At 38.6% G+C, this 27291-nt stretch overlaps 1 protein-coding gene across 11 annotated transcripts in view; it reads left to right on the forward strand.

The window, feature by feature from the left end:
- The window catches only part of TRIO (trio Rho guanine nucleotide exchange factor), a 437405-nt gene that overhangs the window by 349203 nt on the left and 60911 nt on the right, over positions 1-27291 (forward strand). Inside the window, exon 35 of one of the 11 annotated variants that reach the window (XM_039521977.1) lies at positions 19474-19570. The exons of 9 other annotated variants lie outside the window; for them this stretch is intronic. In XM_039521977.1, coding sequence (XP_039377911.1) covers positions 19474-19490 — 17 coding nt within the window. In that variant the 3' untranslated portion in view covers positions 19491-19570. Of the gene's footprint in view, positions 1-2444; positions 2646-19473; positions 19571-27291 lie in introns of those variants that run through there. One more of the 11 variants, XM_039521978.1, reaches the window with a different exon arrangement.

A 27291-nucleotide genomic window follows, 5' to 3' on the forward strand; every position in this document is an offset into this window, starting at 1 on the left:
AGTATAGCAACACTTAAGTCCTTGAATAAAAGACATTATCAAAGTAATGCAACAAATTCAAGATTAACATGCCAGTTCAGTGCAACTGCACCTTATTCCCCATTTACAGCACTCTCTCTAGGCTTCCAGCTCCTGAGCCATCACCTCTTTTCAGCTGATACCCACCTCACCCTCCTTCCTTACTGGAGTATTTCCTATACTGTGTTCTCCCTAGCAAAGTCATGCAGCCTACGCTGGCCTGCTTTACTTTTCTCCTCAGAAGATGGTACACAGTGCAAATGCCACAGTTAAGCTACCACACAGCTTTTTCTAAGCAAGCACATTTATTCTTAAGGTGAAAAGCATTACAGAGAAAACAGTAAAACAATAAAAGAACCTACACACGTCAATCATCTTACCAAAGATCATCCTAGCTCACACAAGATTTTTTTCCTGTGGTTGTAAATTCATCACAGCTTCAGCTCAGAAGAAGAACCCTTGTTAATGAATCAGTTATTCTTTTATACAATTTGTCTTTGAACTATCCTCATGTAACAGGTGATCAGCAGACAAAAGATGTCCCCCTGAGGATGAAGCATTAAAGGCTGAGTCCTTATGTAGGAGTTTGCAATCCCCTTCTCCCAAGTACGTCCTAAGAATTCCACTACACGTGTATTATCCAAAAGATCATACATGCCTTCCACATTGTTCAACATAGGCTTTTGAAGCTCACAGTACTACCCAGAGATTGCATTAATCCTGTTTTCTTCCTAAAGAAGCTCCATACAATCCCACATTGATACACAAACATTTGCATTTTTAATACAATGAACTCCTAAAATACTTACACTTCATTCAGTACAGTGTGTCCAGAACATTGCAGGAAATTGCTGTAACTGTTACATAGCCTAGTAACTGGATGCATTATGGTTTATTCTTTTTCTTAAGGCCAAAATTTATCTTCTGTCCAAGATTATTACGGGCACCTTATTGGGAGTGCTTCATATTTAGTATCATATACTAGTTCAATCCAAGGAAGAGTCAACTATGAATCAAGAAGGGTTTTTTTATTTATAAAAAGTCAGCTTTCTGTCTTGCTGCACTTTGAGACCAGTGCTTGTGCCTAAACATTATTTTTAAAAAATCCTAAAATTTTAGTGCAAGCTCGAAATAAATAGGGAATTTAAGTAGAGCTTATTGCATGTGAAGAGTAATAAATATATTGAATGGAAAACGGTACTAGGGCATACAATTGAAGCTAAGCATAACAAATTTAAGAGGTACCTATCTCTTCCTGGAGGAGAGCTTTGCGAGATGTCAAATTAAGAAAGTGATGTCTGGGATAAAATTTTGGTGAGGGGAAGGTGGTTAGGAAGTACAATTGCTGCTCTTGTAGAAACTCCCTCAATTTGGCCTTTGGGATTGGTGCTCTCCTTCATGACTGCCGCCTTGTGCTAACCTTTACATTTGCTGGTGTGATGCACCCAGAGCACTAAACGGGAGAGCAAGAAGTGGTTCTGTGGTTCCCCCCATACCATTCTTCAAACTCTGCAGACGATACAAAACTGCACAAGATAATTAAGTCTTAAGATGACTACAAAGAATTACAAGTGGATCTCACTAAATTGGGTGTCTTGGCAACAAAATGGCAGAGGAAATTCAGTGTTGGTAAGTGCAAAGTAATGCACATTGGAGAACATAATCCCAACTATACATTCAAAATGATAGTGTTTAAATTACCTGTTACCACTCAATAAAGAGATCTTGGAGTCATTGTGGATAGTTCTCTGAAAATATCTGCTCAATGTTCAGTGGTAGTCAAAAAAGATAACAATGTTAGGAGCAATTCAGCATGGAAAAGAGAAAACTAAGATGAGTTATGATAGAGATCTATAAAACCATGAATGGAGAAAGTGAATAGGGAAATATTATTTACTCTTTCACATAAAACAAGAACTGGCATCATCTTGTGAAATTAATAGGCAGCAGGTTTAAAGCAAACAAAAGGAAGTACATCTTCACACAACGCACAGTCAACCTGTGGTACTCGTTGCCATGAGATGTTGTAAAAGCCAAAAGTACAACCGGGGTTCAAAAAAGTATTACATACATTGATGGAGGATAGGTCTTCACTATTAGCCAAGGTAGTCAGGGATGCGGCCTCATGCTCCGGGTGTCGCTAAACTTCCAACTGCCGGAAGCTGGGACTGGACGACTGTGAATGCATCACTTGAAATAGCCCTGTTCCATTTATTCCTTCTGCAGCATCTGGCACTGGCCACAGTCAGAAGGTGGGATACTTGGCTAGGTGGGCCATCGTTCTGAGTTAGTATGGTGGTTGTTATATTCATCCTATAGTGAGATGCTAGCCCATGGAAATCTGTCAGCTTAAACGTGCAGAATGAGAGCACTGAGTGGTACCTTTAGCAACTCCCTACCATCAGTAATTCTGTTCCCCTTTCTAGTCCCCCCACAGTCTTGAAGGACAGCAGAGAAGATCCTTGGTGACTCCCTTATGGGCAGAAGAGCAGCCTCATGCCAGCTTCCTCTCCTCCTACAGAGGGGAGACAGAAGTAAGGTCTCAGCCCAAGGACAAGGGAATGGGCCCCAACAACAGTGATCACAGAAGAGGGTATGGAGAGAATAAAATAGGGTAGAGTTGTGAATGAAGTAATACGGTAGTTTTTTAAAGAAAGAAGTAGAATTGAGAGAAACCAGATGGAATGAGGAAGGGAAGGAGGTTGAGGTCCATCTCACAAAGTGGGTTATGGTGGGTAGAGAGAATAAGGTGATGATGGAGATGAAGAAAGAAAACATATTACTAATACAGGCATGGAAATATGGGAAAATAACAGAAGGAAGAAATTTGACCAACTGGAATGCAGTATAATTCAGAGTATATAACGACAACTCATTAAACAGGAAAAAAGCTGTAGAGAATCAGATGAGAGGCAAAATTAGAAAATTAAACCATCTAGGAAGAGAGGAGAAAGAGGATCTTGCAATAAACAAGACTGAGAATTAGATAAACCTAGGCACATTAGCAAGAAAGGAAAGTGAAATGAAAACAAGAAAAGGAAGTTTGGTAAATTAATTGAATTTTTTAAAATACATATTTTTATGCCAATTTAGGTATGAAAACCTTGGTCAGCTTTGGTGATGGCCACTAAAACTCTAGCTCCTCTGTTGACCTATTTTTAACCTCCTTCAGTGATTAATTTATTTTAAATGGGCATTAATGACAGCTTGATTGGCCTTTTCCTGTTCTTGAGTCTTGTGCTCTGTGGAGAGTCTTGTGCAGCCCAGTTTACACCATGTATCCAGGAGAGTGAGCATGTGTAACCACTGCATTGCAGGGTGGGTTAGTGGGAGAGGCCCAGGCCCGAGGAAGAATAACATTTTCTTTATCCACCTCAAAAATATGGTGTCAAGTATCGGAGGGGTAGCCGTGTTAGTCTGTATCCACAAACACAATGAGGAGTCCAGTGGCACCTTAAAGACTAACACATTTGTTTGGGCATAAGCTTTTGTGGGTAAAAAAATGCATCTGAAGAAGTGGGTTTTTTACCCACGAAAGCTTATGCCCAAATAAATTTGTTAGTCTTTAAGGTGCCACCAGACTCCGCGTTGTTTTGCCAAAAACATGGTGAGTCTCATGCTGTTATGCATACGTCAGTTTGAAAACAAGGTGATAATGCTCTCACAGGCCCTGGCCACAGCTCTAGGGTGGCCCTCTCTGATATTGACATGAAGTGGTACTTGGAATAGGCTGCATTCTGAGGATCTGCATAGTAGCCTCTCTTTGTTTCCTCTCTTTGCTTGATCAACAGTGGAAGTTTACATTATTGACACTTGGGGTCAGAGTCTCATTTACACTGACATCTTTACATTGCACAGTCCTCACAGTGTGAATAAGTCATATTTACATCCATTTTATTTTAAAGCATTCTAAAGGGGGCCTTAGGTGTTCATCGTTAGGTTTTGGAGTTAACATCCCATTGATAAATGGGGAGAGTTCACATTTTCCTTCAAACTGTTTTTGTCTGTAGAATTAGGAAGGCTTCATTACATTGGTTTACATTTTGAAATTTTCTTGGTAAACATCAAGGTTACAAGCGTACTGTGTTATGAAAGCTAAGATTCTGGAGCATGGTATGGGAGCCACAATGGGAAAAGACCGTCTTGACAAGTTGTAATATTTCAGGGGGTAAATGTCATCCTTTGTAAACTGGTACCAGCAAATTACACCCAGGACTATTCTGAGAGAACTGTATTTGCTAGAGTACAGGGTTTGCTTAGTCCTCTTCACATCATAAAGGATGTGATCACAGGAGCTATTGCCAGTATAAATCTTTTTCCAAACCAATTATTTTTGGATTTCTTAGGCATTAGCTAACTCAGCAAAGATGGCATGCTCAGGCTTTCTGTGGTAACTTACATAAACTGGGTGTTTTTTACCTAGATTCTAGCTGCTATCCTAAAAGCAGCTTCCATGCCCTCCTTTCTTAGGGGGATCAACATGTACCTCTCTCAACTAAATATGGTTTCAGGGATTCTTTAAAATAAAGACTGGACTTTACCAGTTACGAAGAAAGGAATAATATAAAGTGCTGCAGGAAGCAAACGTATGCAGCACTAGAGTTGTAAATATTAATAAAGATATTAATGAATACTTGGTGATCTGTGTGCCTAAATTGATAATTTTAAGACTAGTATCTTTTCTAAGGGAAGCCGGACATGCAGTGCATAACCCAAACACAAAACTTCATTAACTTTCAGGGTTGGTGAATGAGTCTTTACTTTTTAACAAAGAGAAAACCATCTGTAATGAAATGTTAGTGCACACAAATTTGGAGCAGTTAATAATTTTCCAGCTATCTCTCACACCTGTCAATGTGTTTAGTGCAGCATAGAGGTGATACACCATCTTCTTTCTCCCTCCTCAAAACTCTCATGAGTAGGGAGAATCGTGTGTGTATGTGGACATGCTTGTGTGTCCGAGAGAGAGGGGAGAGATTAAAAAGTTTCCTTAAGTCCTAATTGCAGCCCCAAATATGCATACATTTTGTGTGGTAAATTATGGTCTGAAGTTATTGCTCTGCTTGACAATATTAAAAACAAATAAAAACCTTCCTCAATAAACAGCTCTATGTGAAATCCTGGCTCTGTTGAAATCAATGGCAAAACTCCCATTGACTTGAGTAGGGCCAAGGTTCCCCCCCCCCTGTTTTTCGTATAAGAGCATGGGTATATACTGTGTATATATATGAGAGAATTTAAGTGAAATTTTTAAAAAAATAAACTCCTATCAGGCACTGAATCTGGAGCCCAGTCCTCCACCCTCCAGAAATGCTTTGAACTAATGGCAGTGTTATCAGATTATCTTGCTGTTCCACAGGATGTGACAGGGAGGGATAGTGGAGAGTGCCTCTCCCATTATTACACAGCTGAATATGATGGGAGGGCAGGAAGTCAGAGTGAGTGTTTCTTGCTAAATATTAATGTTTGAACCCTAAACCCTGCAACTAAATTGAGTTTAATGTGCAGGTCTCGCATCCATTTCCGGATACAACATGTTATCCCACAAGGAGCTCCAAAAGTTCCACCTGCCATAAAGTGTAACACAATTGCTGTTTTACCCATAGATGCCATGCAGATATAGATTATTTTTATTAGGAAGTTTCACTGTCTAGAAGTCCAAAGAATACACCCAAGTAGAAAATGTTTAAGGAAAGTTGTTTTTAACTAACAAAAATACACTTGTAAAATATGAGACTGCCACAGCACATGATGTTTATTAGCCATATCGTTATTTGTTATATTTTTAATTGCTGGTAAAGTTTGCCATTTGAGCTGTGCAGATCCTCGGAGTTCTTTTTATTGTATTTGTCATCTCCTTTGGAACAGGATGCCTTAAGGGAGAGTTTACTGCATGAAACTACTTGAGTAGGTTTAATCATGCAGCTATAAGAAACTACCAGACATGAATTCAGATTTTTGTGTACAGGGGCTAATGCATGTTGGAACGTAAGGGGAAGGAGTAAACTAGTTTAATTGGAATGTACCAGTGCTATTGAAATATAGTGGTGTTAGAGTTTCTAAAGATACGAAGAACTTGTGGACCTATAGCAGTGCCTTTAATAGTTGAATAAAGTTAGACAATGTAAAGTATTAAAACATGTTTTAGATCAGGATAGGAAAAATTTCTGTGGTTTAATACCACTGTTTGGACCAATTCTGTGTAATCTCTTTTGAATGAGGTGTAAAACTGATGTCCTGATCATTTGTGCTTGTCACAGCTCTCCATGGAACTTTTTTGCAAGAGCTTTGGTATCCAAATTACAGCTTAAATAATTAAATTCTGATCGTCTAAAAAAAATTGCCCTGTTTAAAATGGTTGAAGTATTATTCCATTCTTGCCTGTAATAGTGCAAGACAGTGCTACACAACAGCTATACCAGATGGATTCCACCCCATAAGCAAGTGAAAGTAATTACTCTGTGTGTATGTTTATACATAACACAAATAGAGTTCAATAATTATTAATATAAATATCTAATAATTTTGAAGGGTCAGTGATTTTTTTTGTTTGGGTAAAACTCTCTGGTTACCAATTTAAATTGCATCATTTTCTCTGTAAAGCATTTAAAGAGGTTGCGTGTAACTCCAGAACATACCTTCACTTTTCAGAACATTTTATGAATGGGAACACGCTACTCTATTTCCCTTTTCTCAGTGGCCAGGTATATTTCCAGTTAAAATGTAACCACCATCATGTCCCACAGTATCACCTTACAAATCTCCTGACCTCTCCCATGTATTCACAAATGAAAGTCAGTACTTAATCTAGTTGTTTTCTTTAGCACACCGATTCCTTTTGTTTTAAAGAGTTTTGATGAAAATCTTTAAAAGAAAAAAAAACTAGCAATTTATTTGTTTCAAAACTTTATTTAAAAAAGTAAAACAGTTCATGGCGAAAGTTTTGAATAACCGTGCATAGACATCAACTAATGGTAAAATTAGTGTTCAGCACTTCATTAGGAGGGCAAAGTATTCCTCACTTTGAACAATTGCTTTTTTTGGCACTCTACCATGGAGACAGGAGGCTGTTTTCTTCCCCCTTGTTAAGTAATGTATGTATGAGGAATAACATTCCTTACAGTCATCCAAGAGAGTTCCAGTGTTTGAATTATCTGAAGCTGGTTTTGTTGTGGTTTTGCTGACAGTGACTGGAATCCTTCAAGCTAAATTGGCATTCTGCAGTGGTGACTCTGCTTAGGAGTCAGTGTTTTCCCAAACCTTATCCAGATAAATGCAAAACAGGGACATTGAAGCATTCAGTGTTTCTTTGAAAGGTCGCTTCATCCTAGAATGTGGTGTACAAGCTCCACTTCTTATTCTGCAGCATAGGGCCGCTCTTAAAATCTAAATTAGTCAGAAAATAAATTATTAATATAATAAAGATGATGTTTGTGAAGATCTGTGCTTTCATGATTGTGCCTGTATAATTGCAGACATTTGCCACACTTCTGGCATGCCTTGTATAATCATAGCGATGAAAGAGACTTAGTCAGTAATCAAGTCTATAACCCAAATGAGATTAACTGTTTTCAAGCTTTAATATTTCTGGTTAGAGTCTTAGTAGCTGAGTGACTTGGTGGCAGTTCTTCACAGTTTAGTTATTGGAAAATTCTCATTTCATAGGACGAATAGAAGTTCAAAGGAAACTTATGAATTGTCTGGCGATTCTTGAGAACCAACCAAACAAAAATTCCCTTCCATCAGTTTTCAGTTTAACCTTGTTTCCCATTTTGAGCCAATTTAAAAAAAAAAAAAAGAGAGAGAGAGGCGATGATGCATGTTTGACTTTTTGTGGAAATAGTCATCATATGCTGAAAGATGGAAATGTTAATGGATACCCCAAAGAAGCGACCCTCACACCATTACCCCCAAAATGCAGCTTCTGATTTTACCCAACAAAAGGTGCTTTTCAGCTGGCAGTCCCGCTAGGAAGGAACAGGAAATAATGTGCTGAATTCATTTCGAAAGAAGCAGTGTTCTAATCATTCCGCTCTTGCGGTCTGCATAGTGTTATCTGTGGGGTAGAAGAGCAGAGAGAAGTTTTGTGAACAGGGCTATCTTTGTGTCTGGAACCTAAGAAACCAGATCCTAGTGGGTGCAGCTGTTCTGGAAGTACTGAAACTGTAGACACATTCTACAAAGAGGAAAAGCAAAAATTAGACTCCTTTCACAATTTCTATTTTAATATAATGTTAAAGTTACCTTCAAAGTCTCCACCTGAAATTTATTTATTGAAGTACTCTTGGTTTCCTTGTTAGATTGCGGTATTTTGGGGAGGATGTAGAAAGGAGAGTCTGAATTGGCAAAGCTGGCAACAAAGAATGAATTATGTGGGTTCATAAGCAAGCACTGTTTGTTTCTTTTATGTGAAATGCATATTGTAAATAAAATTCCTACTAGTTTGTGTAACATTAGATTTTAGTCCAAGAGTTTAATAGTTGCAGCTTTATATGTCTGATCTTTAGCTTTAAGGCCTGGGTGGTCTTATGTCCAGTACGATAGTGCACAATTCTAAATATTTATCCTCTCCCTCATACAAAAACATGGATCAGGATTCTGATGGTTAAACACTGAAATAAGGAAAGTATTTGCCTATATAAGATAGCTTTTAAAAAATAACATCTTCAAAACATGGCATTTAGATGCTGGAAAAACTAAGTAATTTACCCTAGTGTAACTCAAAATAAATATCTTGTTTCTAGCAGGTAAAAATGAACTAGCATATTTGCATTTCAGATTAATGGGAATCCTATTCATAATTTGTAGTGATAACTTCTAAATGTATGAAGTATTCTGTGAAATGAATGTATGAGACACGTGGGAAAGTTCCATAAAGGCAGACTGTTCATCTGGTGTTGCTTGAATGTTTCATTGACTTTGGAAGAGATTTTTTTTAAACAGTCCTAAAGAGACTCATCAATTATTCAGTATACGGAAATAAAGGGAGAAGGATGGATGTTCAGTGGTACAACATAAATAGGTTATTTAAAAAATGTCGTTAAAGATCTTTCAGGATTTTGATTAACCCTTATGCCTTGGCTTTTGACCAGTTGATGCAAATTGTAATGTGTTTTACAAGGGTTATGCTGGAGTGAAGTTTGTTAATCTATTTTGCAGATTGGGTGATGTTTCTATTAAACTAGAGTCATGAGAATATGAAACAAAATCAGTTCAACTCCTGCTATTGTCTTTTACTTCAGGGTGGCTTTTTCTTAAAAGGATGAATTCTTCCATCCTGATTCACAATAAAGAGTAAATTGCTCCATGCCAGTCCCATTATGGTAAACAGAACTATTCACATAGTAAGGTACTGAGGTGTCAAAATCTGGCCTCAAGTGGCTCTGCTGATGAAGGGATATTACAAGGGATTAAACCCACATTTGATTTAAATCTCTGCAAAATTGATGTAAATATTTCACACACACAGAGAGAGAGAGAGAGAGAGAGAGAGAACATTACTAAGGTTGCAAAGTTTTGGTAATCAGAAGTTAGGAAATGCCAAAAATGAAGATTACCTGTGCTGTTCAGTATTTTTCTTTCTCCTGATTGTTCATTGTGTAGCCTCAGACCTTATATTCTCCACACTATTCAAACTCTGCTTTCAAGACAGAATTATTAATTTCCCATTTCTGTGGAACTCATCACTGTATTATCAGAGTGCTTCACAAACATTAATGACATTTTTTATTTCCACAACACCCTGGTGAGATGAGGGGGTTATATTATTGACCCCCTTCTATCCCGTCCCTTCCAACCGGTCCCTGTCCCCATCCTATCTCTTTCACAGTTCCTCAACCCAGTCCCATTTTCTTCACCTACCCAGTCCCAATCTCCATGCTCAGCCAGTCCCAGTTCCCCACCCTTCCCAGCTCATCAAGCAATCTGGGTCTTTCCCTCCCACCCACTCCCGGTCTCCAGACAACCCCACCCACACTGGTTCACAGTCCATTTCCTTCCAAGATCTTTGTCCTGTTTCAGTGTTCCCCTGGCTCCTTGTCCCAAACTCTTTGCCAGCTAAGACCTAGTTCCCCCCGACACACACCCTGGCTCCTCATCAGATCTGTACCCCAGCCTTACTCCCAGTGAAAATATATAAAATAATATAAAAACCAAATAAAATGTGAAATAGAAGTAATGGTGCTCATTGGGTCATATAGGAGTTGAGGAGAATTAGGTTTTTATAACTTCTCTGATTTTTTTTTAAATCCAAGATGAAAAATGGCTTTACATTTTGGCCAACAAATGATCATATAATTGTGCTGCTCTGTTTTAAGTCAGGGATTCTCAAACTGGGGGTCGGGACCCCTCAGGGGGTCGTGAGGTTATTACATGGGGAGTCGTGAGCTCTCAGCCTCCACACCAAATCCTGCTTTGCATCCAGCATTTGTAATGGTGTTAAATATATTAAAAAGTGTTTTTAATCTATAAGGGGGGTTGCGCTCAGAGGCTTGCCATGTGAAAGGGGTCACCAGTACAAAAGTTTGAGAACCACTGTTTTAAGTCATGGGTAACATCTTGTTGGCTAAATCTATGATAGGCAAATTATTTTTGCAATAGACATGAAAGGATGTTACATCCCAGAAAGGATGTTACAAGCAGCTATATAACTGTCTCTGCATTTTTAATTGAACATAATTTATAAGTTGTTGCCCTTTTCAGTATATATATTGTGGTCCTTTGGAGCTAGATTCTGCTGACAGCTATAGTCTCATGAAATCAGTGAGACCGGATGGGGCATGTTATGGTCCACTGTGTATATGATTGTGGACCATTTGTTTTTTTTATAATGCCACTTTAAGCTTTGGGGACATAAACAGTCTGGTCTTGTTTCCTTGCTCCCTTCCTCTTACTCATATTGACTTGCTTCATATCTTTTGGCTTGTGCTTCACAGGCTCATTTTATCTTTTCCGTGTACTGCTCAGACTTTCATTTTGAGAATGGAGCAAAGCAAAAAACTACTACAAAACTAAAAGAAAAGTGTTGCAATGGGAAACTGCAAATAATGTGGTTTGTACAGATTTCTAAGTGGCTTTCTGTGTATGCACTGTTGCCAATAAAAAGTAAAGCTGTTTCCAATTAAAGTTGCCATACTGCATGTGATGGCGCTGGACATAAGAATTTTGAAGCACGTCTGTACCAAAAAATCACTTCCAGCTTGAGACTACATTATTTCATAGCAGTGCTAATAAACCCATCAACTTGCTCCCCAAATCTCACTTGAGTATTCCTGTATGTACATTACAAAAAAGAATAGTTGAGGGCTTTCTTCCCTTCTAGTCTCCAAAGAAGTTTTCCTTTAGTGTGCATGAAATTTGTGTGTTTTTGGAAACTATTGGGGGACGAGAGGTAGTAATAAGTTGTTAACCTTTTCCTTGCCAATATCTTAGGAAATAGAGAATAAATAGCAGACCTATAACAATGAATACGTAATACAAAGTGTAAATAGAAATCTCAGTATGTTAGTGGGATTCATACAGTCCTGAAGCTCTAAATTTGCACCTGTTCTGCAAGAAGAGTATATCTCCTCTCCTTCTTCCCGCTTCCTTTCCCCCTCCTCCCGACCCCCCGAAACTCAGTATTATTCAGTGGAATTCACCTTGGATGAGAGGAGGGATTTCAGGGCTGAAGTAATGACTATACGGAGTCTAAGAAGGGGGGAATTAAGATTTCAGCAGATATCTTTAAAAAAATAAAAGTAGAAGGGAAAAGACTGATTTTAAACCTGGTGCATGCAGCTGCTTAATATTAAAATCATATTACTATATATGTGTAAAAGCAGTGTTAAGTGCTGATGCTCATTGTCGCTGTCTTCAGGGCCCTTCATAAATGTGCGTCGGTTTATATATGTTACCTGTTATATCATCACATCATAGCCTTGCCCCTTCACTCCCCCACTGCCAGTATCATCGCCCCTGTCATCTGTACCTTTTTCGGCACCACTTGTTGAGTCTCTCCTAAAGGCTAATTTATTTTATGATGCTGTGAAGTAAGAATTGAACTACTATTTTCGATAATTTAATGACTCACTTGAGGCAGAGAGATGTTTACATACCCACTCAGTGACTGATGATAACTTTACTCCTTAGCCTTCTCAATACCCTGCCTGCTGTTATTTCTCTCATTTGCAGCCCATCTAAAATTAGATTGTAAGATTTCAGGTAAGGACCAAGTTTTCCTGTTTGCACTGTGACGTGCCTGGGAAAGTCCTTAGCACTGTGAAAATAATAAATACTAATAATGGACAGACATGAGAGAGAATATAGGTAAGTGCTAGTGTGATGTACTGAGAGGGAAATGCATCAGTTAGAGAAAATACACCCGAAGTTATAGTTCAGTGAACAATGTACTGAATATAAGATATGGTTTCATCCTGCAGAACATTGACTTAAAATGCATAGCTCTGAAATAGACTTTTAACCAAACCTCATTTAGAAGACAAGGAAACCTAGTTCTTTACTTTACACAAGAAGGATGAATAGGAGATACATGTACTCATCATGTATTTGATCAGAATTTGAGCATGTAAAATCTCTAAAACAGGAAGGAAACAAAACTGCTGCTAAAAAAAATTTCAGGCTTTCTAGTGTGATTCTGTGTTCTAAACACTAAGTTTTACTCACATAATAAGGTAGACCCTTTCTCAGGGAGAAAACAAAAATTATCTGGTTTACGGTATTTTCGAAGATTTGCTTGAGCTTCAATTAGGGTAGTTACGGTAGAGTGTAATCCATTGCATCTGGCTATTCCCACATGTGAAGCTAAAATCTGGAGTAATGCTCAGAAGTGAGTCAGAGGAGAGCATCCCCAGGAAGAGAGAGTAGCTGCTCTGAAGATGAAAGCTAACAGAGCTTCCTAAATCTGATTACTTTGATTTTTTTTTTGTTTGTTTTATACTGTTTGCATGACCATCTTCAGCAGAGTGTGTAAGGGCAGGCGAGTAGGTGTTTTTGAACCAGAGGTCTCGGAACAGCTAACTGCTTACCATGCCAAACAGGGTTAAGCAGATAGATACTCTGGATTCTCTTCGCTCTCTAAACCCTACCTACTGCGGCAACGAGCAGTCTGGCAGCTGTAAATACTGGATCCTGGACTTAGGTACAAAAACACATAAAGCAGATAGGTATTTTATGAGATATTTCCAAATCGTGGGAGTTGCAGTCTGTCTTTTTTCCCCACTCTCAAAATAAGTCGAGGTGTGGAGTATAATAGTAAGTGGCTGTGTAAGAAAGAGGGAGTGTAAATGAAATTCATCTGTGTGAACCCTGTAAAAGTTACTGGGAAACTGTATAGGAGGCTCTTGCAGAAGGTTAAAGTGATGTTTAATTGACTTATTTTTATAAAATGGAACTGTACAAATACGAAATATTGCCTGTGCTATATACACGCTGTCATCTGGTAGCAATTAATTTGAAATATTTAGCAGCAATCTTGTAAACTGCTATTTGACTGAGGGAGCCTTGATTTTCTAATATGTATTAATTGTTGCTGATGAATTTAAAATCACTGAGTGGTAACAGTTTGGGTGCAGAGCTGTTGGGAGATCATGTGGAAGCAACAGACCATTAGACTGTTTGTAGATTGTTTGGGAATTTATCATTGATGGTGAAAGTTAATCAAATGTTACCCAGGAAGAGATGCCTTTTAATTGGTGATTGGGGGAATGAATGCAAGGAGAATCAGGGTAGGCTGTAAGGGGACACTGCTTAAGTTAGGATGGGGGAGAAATCATGCTTGTACCAGGAAAATTATACTTGTCCCTGCTATTCTGACTGTATTGTGATCACTGCAGCTTCAAAAATAAAATAGACTTTCATGCAAAACAGCTGAAAATTTTCAAGACAAAACACAGATGTCTCTCAAATGCAGCAACCTATATGGTCACTGGGATGATTACGCTACAAATTCAGGTAGTTTTGTGGTGGTTCATATACCAGCTTTCCTGCTTGCTATCAGCATGCACACACTGGCGGTGGTCAGCAAGAGGAAAGGAGATGTGCTCTGCTATGCAGCACCAGTTGACTGTAGCCTTGCTGGTTTTGTGTGTTGAACTAAGAGGAGGCTAAGGGGGAAAATATAAAAGAAACACACTAAAACAGCAGATAGGAGGTACAAGAAGTTTAAACCTGCTGCGGTCATCTGAAGACTAAGTGGCATGTTAATAGGACAACTTCACATAATTCACTAGCTCACTGAAAGATAGGAAAAGTGGGCATCTGGCTCTTCAGTTACTGCTCTGATGTGTGGCAAAGGGGCCAAGTGCTGGCAGTCTAGCTACTGTACTTGTCACACAGAATCACATTCTCAATATCTTCCTTAATAGTCTGCAGTGCCAGAGCTGTCAGACTTCCAGTGACAATGTTGATTATTCAGACTTTCAGACTTAAAAATAAATAAAAAGTACTTTAAAATACCCTGCTTTTCCCTCCTCCTCTCTCAAGTCAAAAACAGCCAGCAAATTTCTTTGCAGCCAACATTCATGCCATGCCTTCTCCAGTTAGCTAGATACGGCCACTGATTCGCATGGCAGGATGCTGCTTTCACCTGGAACACTGAGCGCTTCATCGCCTTGATTTGTGCTGCTTTATATCCATCGTCTGCTGAGTTCTTGTTACTGTAGGTGTCTGCTGTGCACCATACCATGTGTGTTGCTTCCAAGGTGTCTTCATAAAGAACACATTTGTTTTGATATGCTGAGTGTAATAAACCAGACCAGTAAGACATTTTACATCCATCTGTGAGTTAAGATTGAAAAGTCCGTTATTTGTATATAAAAAGTCTTGTTTGCAAATGGTGAACCCTGCATGCTCTGATGAGTTACTTTTCAAAGTAATGTTATTTCCATGTATAGTTTTCCTGGTGGTAAATTGATGTCTGTTTCTGTAGTGCATTTTCATGAGCAGCTCCTATACCCTTTCCTAATACAGGAACAGAACTGCTTGGATGATCCACTGTAACTTAATAGTAATGGTGTCAGTAATGGAATAGCAACATCAAGGTGTTATGTCTAGAGTTTTTAGCTGCCATAAATTTACAACTGCCAGTGATTTGTTGTTGTTTTGTTTGTTTGCATTGTTGTTGTAGCTGTATTTTCCCCAGGATATTAGAAAGACAAGTGGGTGAGGTAATATCTTTTTGTACCAAATTCTGCTGGTGAAAGAGACAAGTTTTCGAGCTACACAGCATTGAAATTAGGGGTAGTAAATGCTGCAGTTTTCTCAGTAGAAATTTTGAACAACACTGGTTTGTCTTAAGAATTCTTCAGAACTCGAAGTTTGTAACTTCCTTAAAATGTTTGAGAGAGAACTTTCATGGAATTGTTAATGAACTGTTCCTCCTTAACACCGTGATCTTTTGGTTGTTCTTTCCAAATATGTGTCAGATTGAAATCTGTAGTAAAAGATGAGGGGAAAGTGACTGCATTACTAAGCAGTAGATCAGAGAAGGTAAATCTTTCAAGAAAAGCATTAGAAAATAAACTACAGCAAATATTTAGATATGCTAATTTTGTTCCTATAACTTTGAGTAGTTTAGAAAATGTTGCAGATTTTAGAAATTTCTCACTAAAAACAAATCAGGAAATAAAGTCTCATAAAGATCACACTCATCTGTATAAACATACAAATGCACTAAAAAAGAGGAGTCTGGTTGAAAACCAAACTTGGCTGTGATTTGACTGTAGGGAGAGGAAAAGCATTGATTTGAGTCTTACGCCTACCATTGAATGTTAAGATGATTAGATTTTTTTCCCAATTATCCAAAGGAAATTACAGGACACATTTATTCTAACCCATACATGGATCATGTGACCCCATATTTCAGTTTGGAAATTTAGAAAAGCATTATGAATTAAATCCAGGGAACAAATGTGCAAAGCCCATGAGATACTAACCTAAAAGTGCATTACACCCATAGGGATGTGTGTGGTGGGTTAAGAAGGGAGATGAATTGGCTTTAGTTTGGCTGGGAAGAGATGTTTCACATTTCATATGGCATATATCTACAGTGGAAAGCACAGGTCATCTAGTTGCACTTAATTTGATCCATATATATTAGTTTAACTTTGTTTTTGATCACCCATATTGCTTTATAGATGCAGCCAATCTTAAAATAATCTATGTATCCATAAATCAGGATAGTTTGACTACAGAGTGTAATAGTTGGGAAAGTGCATCCAAGAGAAGAGAAGAGTCTCTGAGGTCTGGGTTCACAGAATACAGTGGGAGAAACCAGTGCTACTGGTGGCTTGATGTAAATTTTGGATCTGGTCCAGTTCTGAAATATGTGTAGCCTTTTAGAACACAGTTGAACATTATATGTGCATTGCATGCCCTCATCCAGCTCAGTAAAAATAGCCTGCAACACACATCCTCTCAGAATTGCATGCATCTGTGTGCTATGTAACTGCATGTCTGAGGGTAGTTCTGTGCAGGCCCATGCGTCCTTCCTTGCTTTTGTCTCTATTTGGATTTTTTTGGATTCCTAGACACACAAAATTCAGAAAGGTTGAGTTGAGGTTGAAAGCTTATATCAGTAAATTAAGCATAAGAATCTTTATCGTAAATGCAAATCATCAGAGATAGGAAATTCATGCTCATTTGACAGTCCCAACTCCCTATAACCCTTAAAACACGTATTGGTGCCTCCCTAGTTGTACCATCTCCTCCCATGGGTCTTTGAAGGATGTGTGGGCCTTTCTGGAAACTCTTTTAATTCTTCTCTACCTATACCACTCCCCCCTGATCTTTAGAAGGTTCAGTTCCCAGTCCCTGGAGGCTGGTGACTCACCCTGGGCTGCAGATTTCAAACCCATCTGGCTTTTGAGTTGTAATGGCAACAACAAAAAAACCCCACCAACTACAATTAACTTAGTTAGAATGTGAACATCTGTAAATTTTACCTTGTCCATTTAGGAATCTATTTTCCAAGACACTTAAAATTAGTTTAAAATATTCTTCTTAAGCCACCTGACTAACCTACCAATTTTGAGATTGCTGTTTCTTTATATTTTAAAGGGTGGGTGGGGAGAGGGTGAAATTGGATTTATAGCGTACACTTTGTTGGAGTCTGAAGCCAGGACTGACAACAGCAACTCCATAATAAGGAAAATAATAGTTTTCCCAGTGCCTGCTGTTTGTTCTTTTGTTGAGAAGAAGATTGCTGTATATTACAAATGCATCGTTTTTAGAAGCTACCCTGAGAAGAATTTGTGTGGTTCTAACTTTTAAAAAAGATATTACAGGCAGCTGATACAAAGAAGGCTTCACAAGAATTATAAAAACAAAAGGTGCCACAAGGACTCCTCATTGTAAAAACAAAAAAGAATGCTAGTAATACTTGCACAATAGAGACTGCCTTTTAGGCTGTTGCCTGCAATAGAAAAGCCAACCCGAGCTAGTCCCCTTCTCCATCATTTCGAAGACAAAACACATTTATTGTCTAAAAGGAATGTTGCCGCTCATAGCATTGTATAGTTGAGTGTCAGTGTCAAGCCAACTAAGTTTAAATTGAGCATATTACATTGAAAAGCATGCAGAATGCACTAGCTTTTTATTCAATACTGTGTATACTTGATTTCTTCATTGGGTTTAGTGTCTTCTGGTGTGTCTGTTTAACCTGTATTGCCAGTTTGCAAGAGGAACACAAATTATGGCCTGCCTTTCTGAAATTTTTTTCCAGGTGCTTGTTGTTAGGCCTCGGAGTGAATAGTGGGTTCATAAACACTGTTGAATGTTTGACTACAAAGTGGTGTAATGATCCATGGAATTTGTCCATCCAGGCTTGACCTGTTTCCTTTTCCTGTTACTGGGATTAGGAAGGGCAGCATAATCCATCTGCTCTGACTAAATTCACTCACACCGGAGCTCAAGGGTAGGAGGTTTTGTAATACCTGTGATCTGGATACAAAGCATAATTTCAATATTTGCAATTTTTTGTGGTAATTACTATGTTCAATAGTAAAATAAAGGTGGCAGAGTGAGAGAAAATGAGTGCTCCTCCTTACAGTCTGTAGGAAGCTTTACTTGATGTCTACATTTTTGTTTTAATTTGTGTGTGCATACGGCCTTGAAAAGAAGACATACATAATGCTTGAGCGAAAAGAACCCTTTTTCTTAGGATGGCTTTTAATGTGTTGCTAAGAACTAAAGTATATTTATTTCAGTTGTTTGTAACATCTGTCTCCTCGTGCCAAATGCTGAAACTACTCATCATCTCTCCAGCAAGTTGACTTAAATGGGAGTTAGGGATGCTAAGATCTTTACAAATGATGCGTAGTGCCTCACAAGTTCTGGCCTATATCATCTAAGTGTTATAGGTTGTTTTAACAGGAGCCTTTTGGCAGAGGTCAGTACAGCTCTTGGGAAGCACACATTGTTGCAATGAGGAGCCAGGGTCTTGGTTAATGAAAATATTACCATCTACCATCTTTTATTATTTATTAAGAATCCAAAAAGGAATGGACGTGTGTTCTTTCCCTACCTCCTTTCTTCCTCACAAAGAAGAAAAATGCATTTCTGGTGCCTGAATAACTCAGTTGCTTTAAAAAAGTGAATGTCATTTCACCCTCACATGCTGCTTGCCATAACACAGTCATTGTTGATGTGAATTTATTGTGCACACTGCTAATTAAAGGATTTGTACAGTTAATCAAGGTTTGAGAAAAGTGATGTTGCTCTTTTTCCCTCCCTTTTCTTTGTTCCCTTTCTTCTTGAATTCTTTGTCTGGAATATCTCCAGATGGTTCTCTCACCCCACCCTCTCCTCCTCTCTCATTATTTCTTTGTGGTCACTTACTAGTTATAGCAGTGAGGAGGGTATCGGGAAATGATTCAGTGAAGAAAGATGCAGGGGATTTTTTCTTAGAACATGGACTTTGCTTTGAGCTATTCGTGAGATACAACTGCAGAAAATGAGTCATGCAGCAAAATGTAGCATTTAATTTTGAGACATGGGCTTTTTCATACAAAATAGGACCAGCAGTAAATATACCCTGCTGGAAGACCATACATATGGCGATCAAGGGTTCTGGTTTCAATTTGCAATGGAAGTTGAGTTTTATGTGTTGTAACTGTGCAAAGGTATAAACTGACTGCTCTTTCAATAATAAATTACAGGTTATTTTGTTCTTTTATGTATTGGCAACATAAGGTAGTGTGATTTCCCACCCCGGTAGGTCAGTGGACATGTTGATTCTGATTTGGTCAGAATCATTCTGCTCTGGTTATTTGCTCCTTTCTCACAGTCTCTTCCTTTTAGTCAGAAACTACATTCTGAGAATCTATTGTTTTCATAAATCTGCCTTGCAGATTTACTGAAAGGTGCTACTTGACTTTGTCTATAAAGCACTATTAAAAATAGTTGGTGGGATAATTTGCCTGTACTGACAGTAATACACATTTGTTTCTCATTGTTCAGATTACGCTTCAATGTGAAGACAGAAATCATTGAAACCAAATTACTTTTAATTGTTGTTTAAACCTGCTATTACTAATGCAGCTATTGTGGGGGAAAGGGGACTAGTTTGTCATTACCTGCAATAAACGAGCTAGATTGTTTTGGGGCCAGTACCCATAGCAGAGTGGAAAAGTACACGTTAATGCTCCTGTATGTACAGCCATATAAAAGATATGCTTTTCTGAGATGTTATTTTTATAAATGTTGGTAAGTTTATTTTATAATGTTGGATTTGGCAAGAAATGTGATAAAAATTAAATCTTTTTCTTGATTGTGGGGTCACTATGAGGGACCAGTTTAGCTCATTTATTTAGTGGATTCATCTTCCTTCCAACTGTAACTACCTACAGTAGAAGAGGAGTATTTGAAAAGAAAAAAATACCAAAGTTATTGTGATAGCCTTGGAACCAAACAGTATGAGAACATTGTTTCAAGTTCAAGACAGTGTTCCTGTCCCAAGGTCAGAGTGTTTATACAGCTGTTGCTTAAAACTGTCAATAGTTGTCTTACTAAATAATTCTGGTTTTAATAAAAGTGAGCAGGAAGAAAATAATTTTAAAATAGCATTGAATTAGTGTGCATGCTTAGGTTCATCTGAAATTGAAAATGACTTGCATTGCATATTGTATTGTACTCTCTCCTATATCCAGTACAAGTTTAGGATGGACTCTGACCACTATTTGACAACATAGACAGAGGTGAAAATAAGCCGGCATGGTATGGCACAGCATGGCATGGCGTACCGATAAGAAAGTGGCCGCCGGTACACAACCGACCGTACCAGCAGGGCCACCAATGGGGTGGGGGCCAAAGTGGCAGCTTCCCTGGGGCCTGGCGATTTAAAAGGGCCCAGGGCTCCCAGTAGCAGCCAGAGCCCCGGGCCCTTAAATCGCTGCCGGAGCCACTGAAGGGCTAGCTGGGGGAGTCTGCCCCAGCCCCGCCCCTTCCGTATGAGGCCCCGCCCCTTCCAGAGCCCCTTTCCCACCTTACCCAGGACCCTGGCTGCCTTGCGTACCAGTAAGTCCTTTAAGTTGCTTTCACCCCCTGAACATCGATATGTGAGGAGAAGTGGAAGCAATAAAGTTGACAGTGGATATAGCCTAATGAACTCTGCTTTCAAGAGAATTATATGATGGTAATCATTTCCTTTGCTCCTATACTTATATATACTCTGTTTCTGTGAATGAAGATGTGACTGTTGTGTATTGTACCTAGGACTCAAAGTAGTCTTTTGAATCTTTAAATTTTGCAACCTTCCTTCCCTAATAAAAGTTGGCCTCAAGCAGATGTGGGTTTTTTTTGTCCTTTTTGACTTGTTCTTTTGTGGTGGAGGGTTATGTTATTCCTTTGAAGTGGATGGGTGAGATTCTGCGGCCTGCGTTGTGCAGGAGGTCAGACTAGATGATCATAATGGTCCCTTCTGACCTTAAAGTCTATGAGTCTATGAATATATGTAATTTGTCCTGCTGAGAAATCACTGATTTGCAGAATATTGTCAGTTTTTTATTGCTTGCTGCTACAAACATGCCTAGTGTTCAGACTTACATAAGTTCTGTTAATTGTAAATTAGCTTAAAGCCATCATTGTTAAAATTGTCATCATCTGTAAATCACTGGCAAATATCAGTTTAGTGACCTAACTAGAGAGAAAATGTTATTTGACTTATAACTAGGACCCTACCAAATTCATAGTCCATTTTGGTCAATTTCACAGTCAAAGGATTTTAAAAATCGTAAATTTCATGATTTCAGCTATTTAAATCTGAAATTTCAGGGTGTTGTAATTGTAGAGATCCTGACCCAAAAAGCGGTTGTGGGGGAGGTTGCAAAGTTATTGTAGGGAGAGGTTGCAGTACTGCTAACCTTACTTCTGTGCAGCTGCTGGCGGCAGTGCTGCCTTCAGAGCTGGGCAGCTGGAAAGCAGCGGCTGCTGGCCTGGATCCCAGCTCTGAAGGCAGAGCCACAGTCAGCCCAGCAGCAACACAGAAGTAAGGATGGCTCAGTATGGTATTGCCACTCTTACTTCTGCGCTGTTGCCTATAAAGCTGGGCCCTCAGTCAGCTGCCACCACTCTCTGGCCACCTAGCTCTGAAGGCAGCAGCACAGAAGTAAGGGTGGCATGGTATGGCATTGTCACGCTTAGTTTTGTGCTGCTGTTGCTTACTTCTGTGCCCAGCCAACAGTCGCCACTCTCCGGCTGCCCACCTCTGATGGCAGCACAGAAGTAAGGGTGGCAATACCGTGACCCCCCCTAAAATAACCTTGTGACCCACCCTGCAACTCCTTTTTGGGTCAGGACCCTGAATTTGAGAAATGCTGGTCTCCCCTGTGAAATCTGTATAGTGTAAAGTAAAAACATGCAAAAGACCAGATTTCACGGGGAGAGACCACATTTCATGATCCGTGACGTGTTTTTCGTGGCCGTGAATTTGGTAGGGCCCTACTTATGACATCTGTTTCCTCTTCTTCACTGGGTGTTTATTCAATATGTCACCAATCTTTGTCCTCTCTCACTGGATCAAAACTATCTGTATTACTTGGTATGTTCTTGCTTTCATACTCTGAATCATTCAGGATGAATTTCTAGGGATTTTCAACAGCCTGGTTTATTGCTGTGTCTGGGTGCTGAGGGGTAACACTCAAGAGTAATCAGTGTTAAGATTTTTATTTTTTGATGTGCAAAATGGTTTAAGTGTGGACTTGGAGTTGCATCTTAAATCATGCAGCTAGTATGCCAGGAATGGACAGTAAGCTTCTCCACTGAACTTCTAATTAGGAAGAAACTGTGTAAGTAGTGATTTTTGTCCATAGAGAGTATATTGACTTTGGAAGTGCCTCTTGCATTGTCAACCTTTCATTCTTGTTGATTTCAATATATACCTGCATACTATTTCTTTTTGTCACATGTTCTCTTGATTCCACCAGCGATATCAGTGGAGAGCTTTTTTCGTGGGGTATAACTTCCTTACAGGCATTCTGAGTAGAGAGAGGCTACATTGGATCTACATTGAATCCTCTCCTGAAATCCAGATCACATGTTCAGTACACATTTGGCAGATCGTGTATTTGTTTTCCATCTCATCAATGAAAAATTGAAGAATTTAATTCCCTTCTAGTCAGCACCAACAAATGCTTGTTTATGCATCTGGCCTTCTTGAGCTTCACTGTCTGTCTTTGTTTCATACGCTTTCCTCTTCTCCTCCTCCTCCTCCTCTGCCACCGCTGCTTATTTCCTTCCACTGGTATAGAACTCCTGGATTGCATGAAAGATGCCCTGATAGAAATTATTACCAGTATACCACTTCTTCTGCTGTTGAATACTGACTCCCTCAGTCATACTCTTACAAGCAGTGACTGGACACATAGATAGCCTTATGACTAGTTTAGTTCAGATATTTTGGAATCTGAAATTACATATTGAAAGCAACCTTGAACAGATTCCTCTGATCAGCCTTCTTTGACTTGTTGAGATTCTGCACACTTCCGTAGGCATGGCATGCATAGTGCTTGCAATGTTTTTACTAGTGTTTGAATTTAGTGATTCCTATGAGGTCTGGGCAATCTCTTCTTTCTTTTCTTGTCTTTCTCTGCTCATCTGTCATTGCTTGCTTTTAGGCCAGTTGTTGCTGAATGTAACTTTCCATATTTATCTGTATTGATGTTGATGTTCTTGTTATAATTTATTGTTCTGGACAGTCATGCTGCATATAGCAAGACAAGCTATTAAATTGCCTTGTGGGTATTTTTGTAGTGCTGCACAATCGTTTTCAGAGGAAAATAATTACTTGTCAGCAGAAACAGCTTTGAGAGGGCAGATAAGAAATCTTGGTGCCCAATAATGGTTGAACATAAATGCACCACACAGCTGCTTTGATGATAAAAGTAGAATAACTGTTATATGTAAACCTTAAATTAATAGTATTTCCTATTTGCATTCCAGGAAGTGCACTTTCCTACCAAGAAAGCAGCCATCTCTTTGATCAGTTGTTTAACAGCATAGAGCATCCCTGCAAAACAGTTTAGGTCACGGTGAAGAGTATCTTGTCCAGTTGCAACGATAGTGGGAATACATATGGCTAGAATATAGATGAAATTGCAAAAAACTACTTATCCAGGAGATGGGACCAAATATACCTGCTCTTCAGTAACCATAGTTGAGAAGGTGCCAACTTAACACCGTGCTTAATGCCAGCATGATACTTGAATTATCAGCACTACTTCCTGCAGCACTCTGGGGTTTCGTTAGTTGCATCAAAATATTCATTAGACCCAACTGATCTTAGCTTGTGAAATTGGATTTGTTTATCGGTCCGAGTGCTGTTTGAAAGGTCTTGTTTCTCATGAATTTGCACACATCTCTCATTGAAATGAATGGAGATTCTCTCTAGATGCTTAATGGATAAATGAGCGCTAAATATCTGATACACACAAAAAATTTAGTGTCTTTATCTTTCTTTGTTTAAAGAAAAAAATATTAAGTTAGGACTCAGAGTACCACATATGGCAGCTTCAAACTTCATAAACCAGATCAATAGTTTGTAGTTGGTTTTAAAAAATGCAGTTGATCTCTTGTCTTAAAATTTAAGATTCCAAACACATGAATGAGAAGCAACCAATTTATACCTCAGACTATTTTTAAACAGTTGTCAGATGTGGCACATGATCTATACATTAAATTACTTACACATTAAATGTTAACTTTCATGGTCCAGAGAACTGTATGAAATGTTCACCATTCAGTGGCCCTGGGGGAGGAAAGGCACATCTCAGGAAGCAGGTTTTTTAAAATCTTTCAGTACACCTGGGTCAGATACTTTAGCCTCCCTACCCTATGATCACATTGATAATGTGAAGCAGAATAAAGTCCAGACCAGCAATATATATATACTTGGTGCTTTAAAAGGGACAGTTTAATACAGCTGAAAGCAATTGAACCAAATCAGCTGAGAGGAAGAATTTAATCAGAAAAATGGTAATTAGGACTCATTTGAGAACACCATACTACATGCCCAAAAAGACACAAATCAAGGAAGAAGGCCATACTGGTTAAAAAACCAACCTGGTTTAGAGGAAGAAGTAAAAGCAGCTATAAAAATAAAATCTATCTATCGATATATAAAACAAATGGAAAAAAGGGTAAGTTGATAGTAATGAATTTCAGTCAGGAGTTGGGAATGGTAGAAGAGTGATAAGGAAAGCCAGATTGACATAAGGAGATGTCCTTAACATTGCTGACCACAGATAAGGAGGAGCTTTTAAAAAATATTAATAACAAAAAGAATCCTGGCACTGGTATTGGTCCATTACTAGATGGAAAAAGGATAATTATCAGTAATAATTTAGAAAAGACTGAAGTGTTTTTTCTGTTCTGTATTTGGGAGACAAACAGATGATATAGTTTCATCACAACCTTACAACACACTTTCTATTCCACTAGTATCTCCGGAGGATGTTAAACAGAAACTACTAAAGTTAGACATTTTTAAATCAGCAGGTCCAGATAACTTGCATCCAAGAGTTTTAAAAGAGCTGGCTGAGGAGCTCACTGGACCATTAATGTATATTTTCAATAAGTCACAGAGCACTGGTGAAGTTCCTGAAGACTGAAAGAAAGCTAATGTTGTGCCAATATTTAAAAAAGGGTAAACAGGATGACCTGGTTACTTATAGGCTTGTCAGCTTGACATCAATCCCGGCAAGGGAATGGAGCAGCTGATATGAGATTTGATTATTAGAAAACAAAAGAAGAGTAATGTAATGCTAATCAACACGGATTTATGGAAAACACATCCTCTCTAACTAACTTGAAATATATATTTTTTTTAATGAGGTTACAAGTTTGGTTGATAAAGGTAGTTGTGTTGATGCAATATACTTAGACTTCTGTAAGGTGTTTGATTGGTACCACATGGCATTTTGATTAAAAAATAGAACACTATAAAATGAATATGGCACACATGGATTAAAAACTGGCTAACCGATAGGTCTTAATTCCCAGTTTACAGTTGCATTTTATCATCAAGCAGGCATGTTTCCAATGGTGTCCCACATGGATTGGTTCTTGGTCCTACCCTATTTAACATTTTTAGCCATAACCTGGAAGAAAACAAAATCATTGCTGCTGAAGTTTCAGATGACACACAAATTGGGAGAATGGTATATAATGAAGAGGACTGGCTCACTGATTCAAATTCATCTGGATCGCTTGATAAGCGGGACAAGCAAACAATGTGTTTTAATACAGCTAAATATAAGTGTATGCACCTAGGAACAAAGAATGTAGGCCATAATTACAGGATGGGGGAGTCAATCCTTGGAATTAGTGACACTGAAAAGGATTTCAAGTATCAGAGGGGTAGCCGTGTTAGTCTGGATCTGTAAAAGCATCAAAGAGTCCTGTGGCACCTTATAGACTAACAGACATATTGGAGCATGAGCTTTCGTGGGCATGCATCTGACGAAGTGGGTATTCACTCACGAAAGCTCATGCTCCAATGCATCTGTTAGTCTATAAGGTGCCACAGGACTCTTTTTGCTGCTGAAAAGGATTTGGATATCATAGTGGATAATCAGTTGAACATGAGTTCCCAAAGTGACGCTGTGACCAAAAGAGCAAATGTGATCCTTAGATGCATAAACAGGGAATCTCAGATAGGAGTGGAGAAGTTATTTTACCTCTGTATTTGGCACTGGTGCACCTGCTGCTGGTTCTGATGCCCACAGATTCAAGAAGGATGTTGATAAAGTGGAGAGGGTTCAGAGTAGAGCCACATGAATGATTAAAGGATGAGAAATGATAGCTTCAAAGAACTCAATTTTAAGTTAACAAAGAGAGGGTTAAGAGGTAACTTAGCACAGTTTGTCAGGATCTACATGCAGAACAAATATTTGATATTGGGCTCTTCAGTCTAGCAGAGAAAGGTATAACACGTTCCAGTGGTTAGAAGTTGAAGGTAGATAAATTCAGACTGGAAATAAAGGCGTGCATTTTTGGTAGTGAGGGTAATTAATCACTGGAAACAATTTACAACTGGTTGTGGCGGTGTCTTGACTATTTTAAAATCAAGATTGGATGTTTTTCCAAAATATATGTTCTAGGAATTATTTTGGGGAAGCTCTCTGTCCTGTTTTATACAGGAGATCAGACTAGGTATTCACACTGGTCCCTTCTGGTCTTGGAATCTATGAACCCATCAGTGTCTCAGTGTGAACAGTTCCCAGACACTTTTCCAAGAGATTCAAACATCTTGAAATATGTTTAGTTTAGATTTTATGAAACTAAATATGTTTAGTTTAGATTTTATGAAAGCGGTCCAATTTCATGAAGAAAACCTGCAAAAATGTACTTTTCAATAGGAGTTGAGAACATTTTAATTTTGTCTTATTTTTAAAGTACAGATCTTGATATTCTTGAAATTTCAGAATTAGAAATTGCATTTGGATAGCTTTCTTGCATCAAAAAGTATGTAGAAGTTTTGATGTGAAACCTCTTGTTTGTGTAAACTTTGAGGCTATAGAGTGTCCCAAAACAAGATAGTATTTGAGGGAGGGGAGTTTGCTCTTTGTTTTAAAAAAAAACAAAAACAAAAAAAGCCTTGTCATTTAAAAGGTAATTCTGCTATGAATGTTATGTAAAAATGGCACCTTTTTTAACTCCCATCTGCTCTCTCTGTGTATATAGGCAAATAACTGTTTACTCTAGTGATTCTTTGTTTCCTCATGAACTGGTTTCTGTTGTTGTTTGTGCATTGCTAACAAAACTGTATACTGAATTCCACCA

Source organism: Mauremys reevesii, linkage group 2 (assembly GCF_016161935.1).
Source record: "Mauremys reevesii isolate NIE-2019 linkage group 2, ASM1616193v1, whole genome shotgun sequence".
Lineage (NCBI taxonomy): Eukaryota > Metazoa > Chordata > Testudines > Geoemydidae > Mauremys > Mauremys reevesii.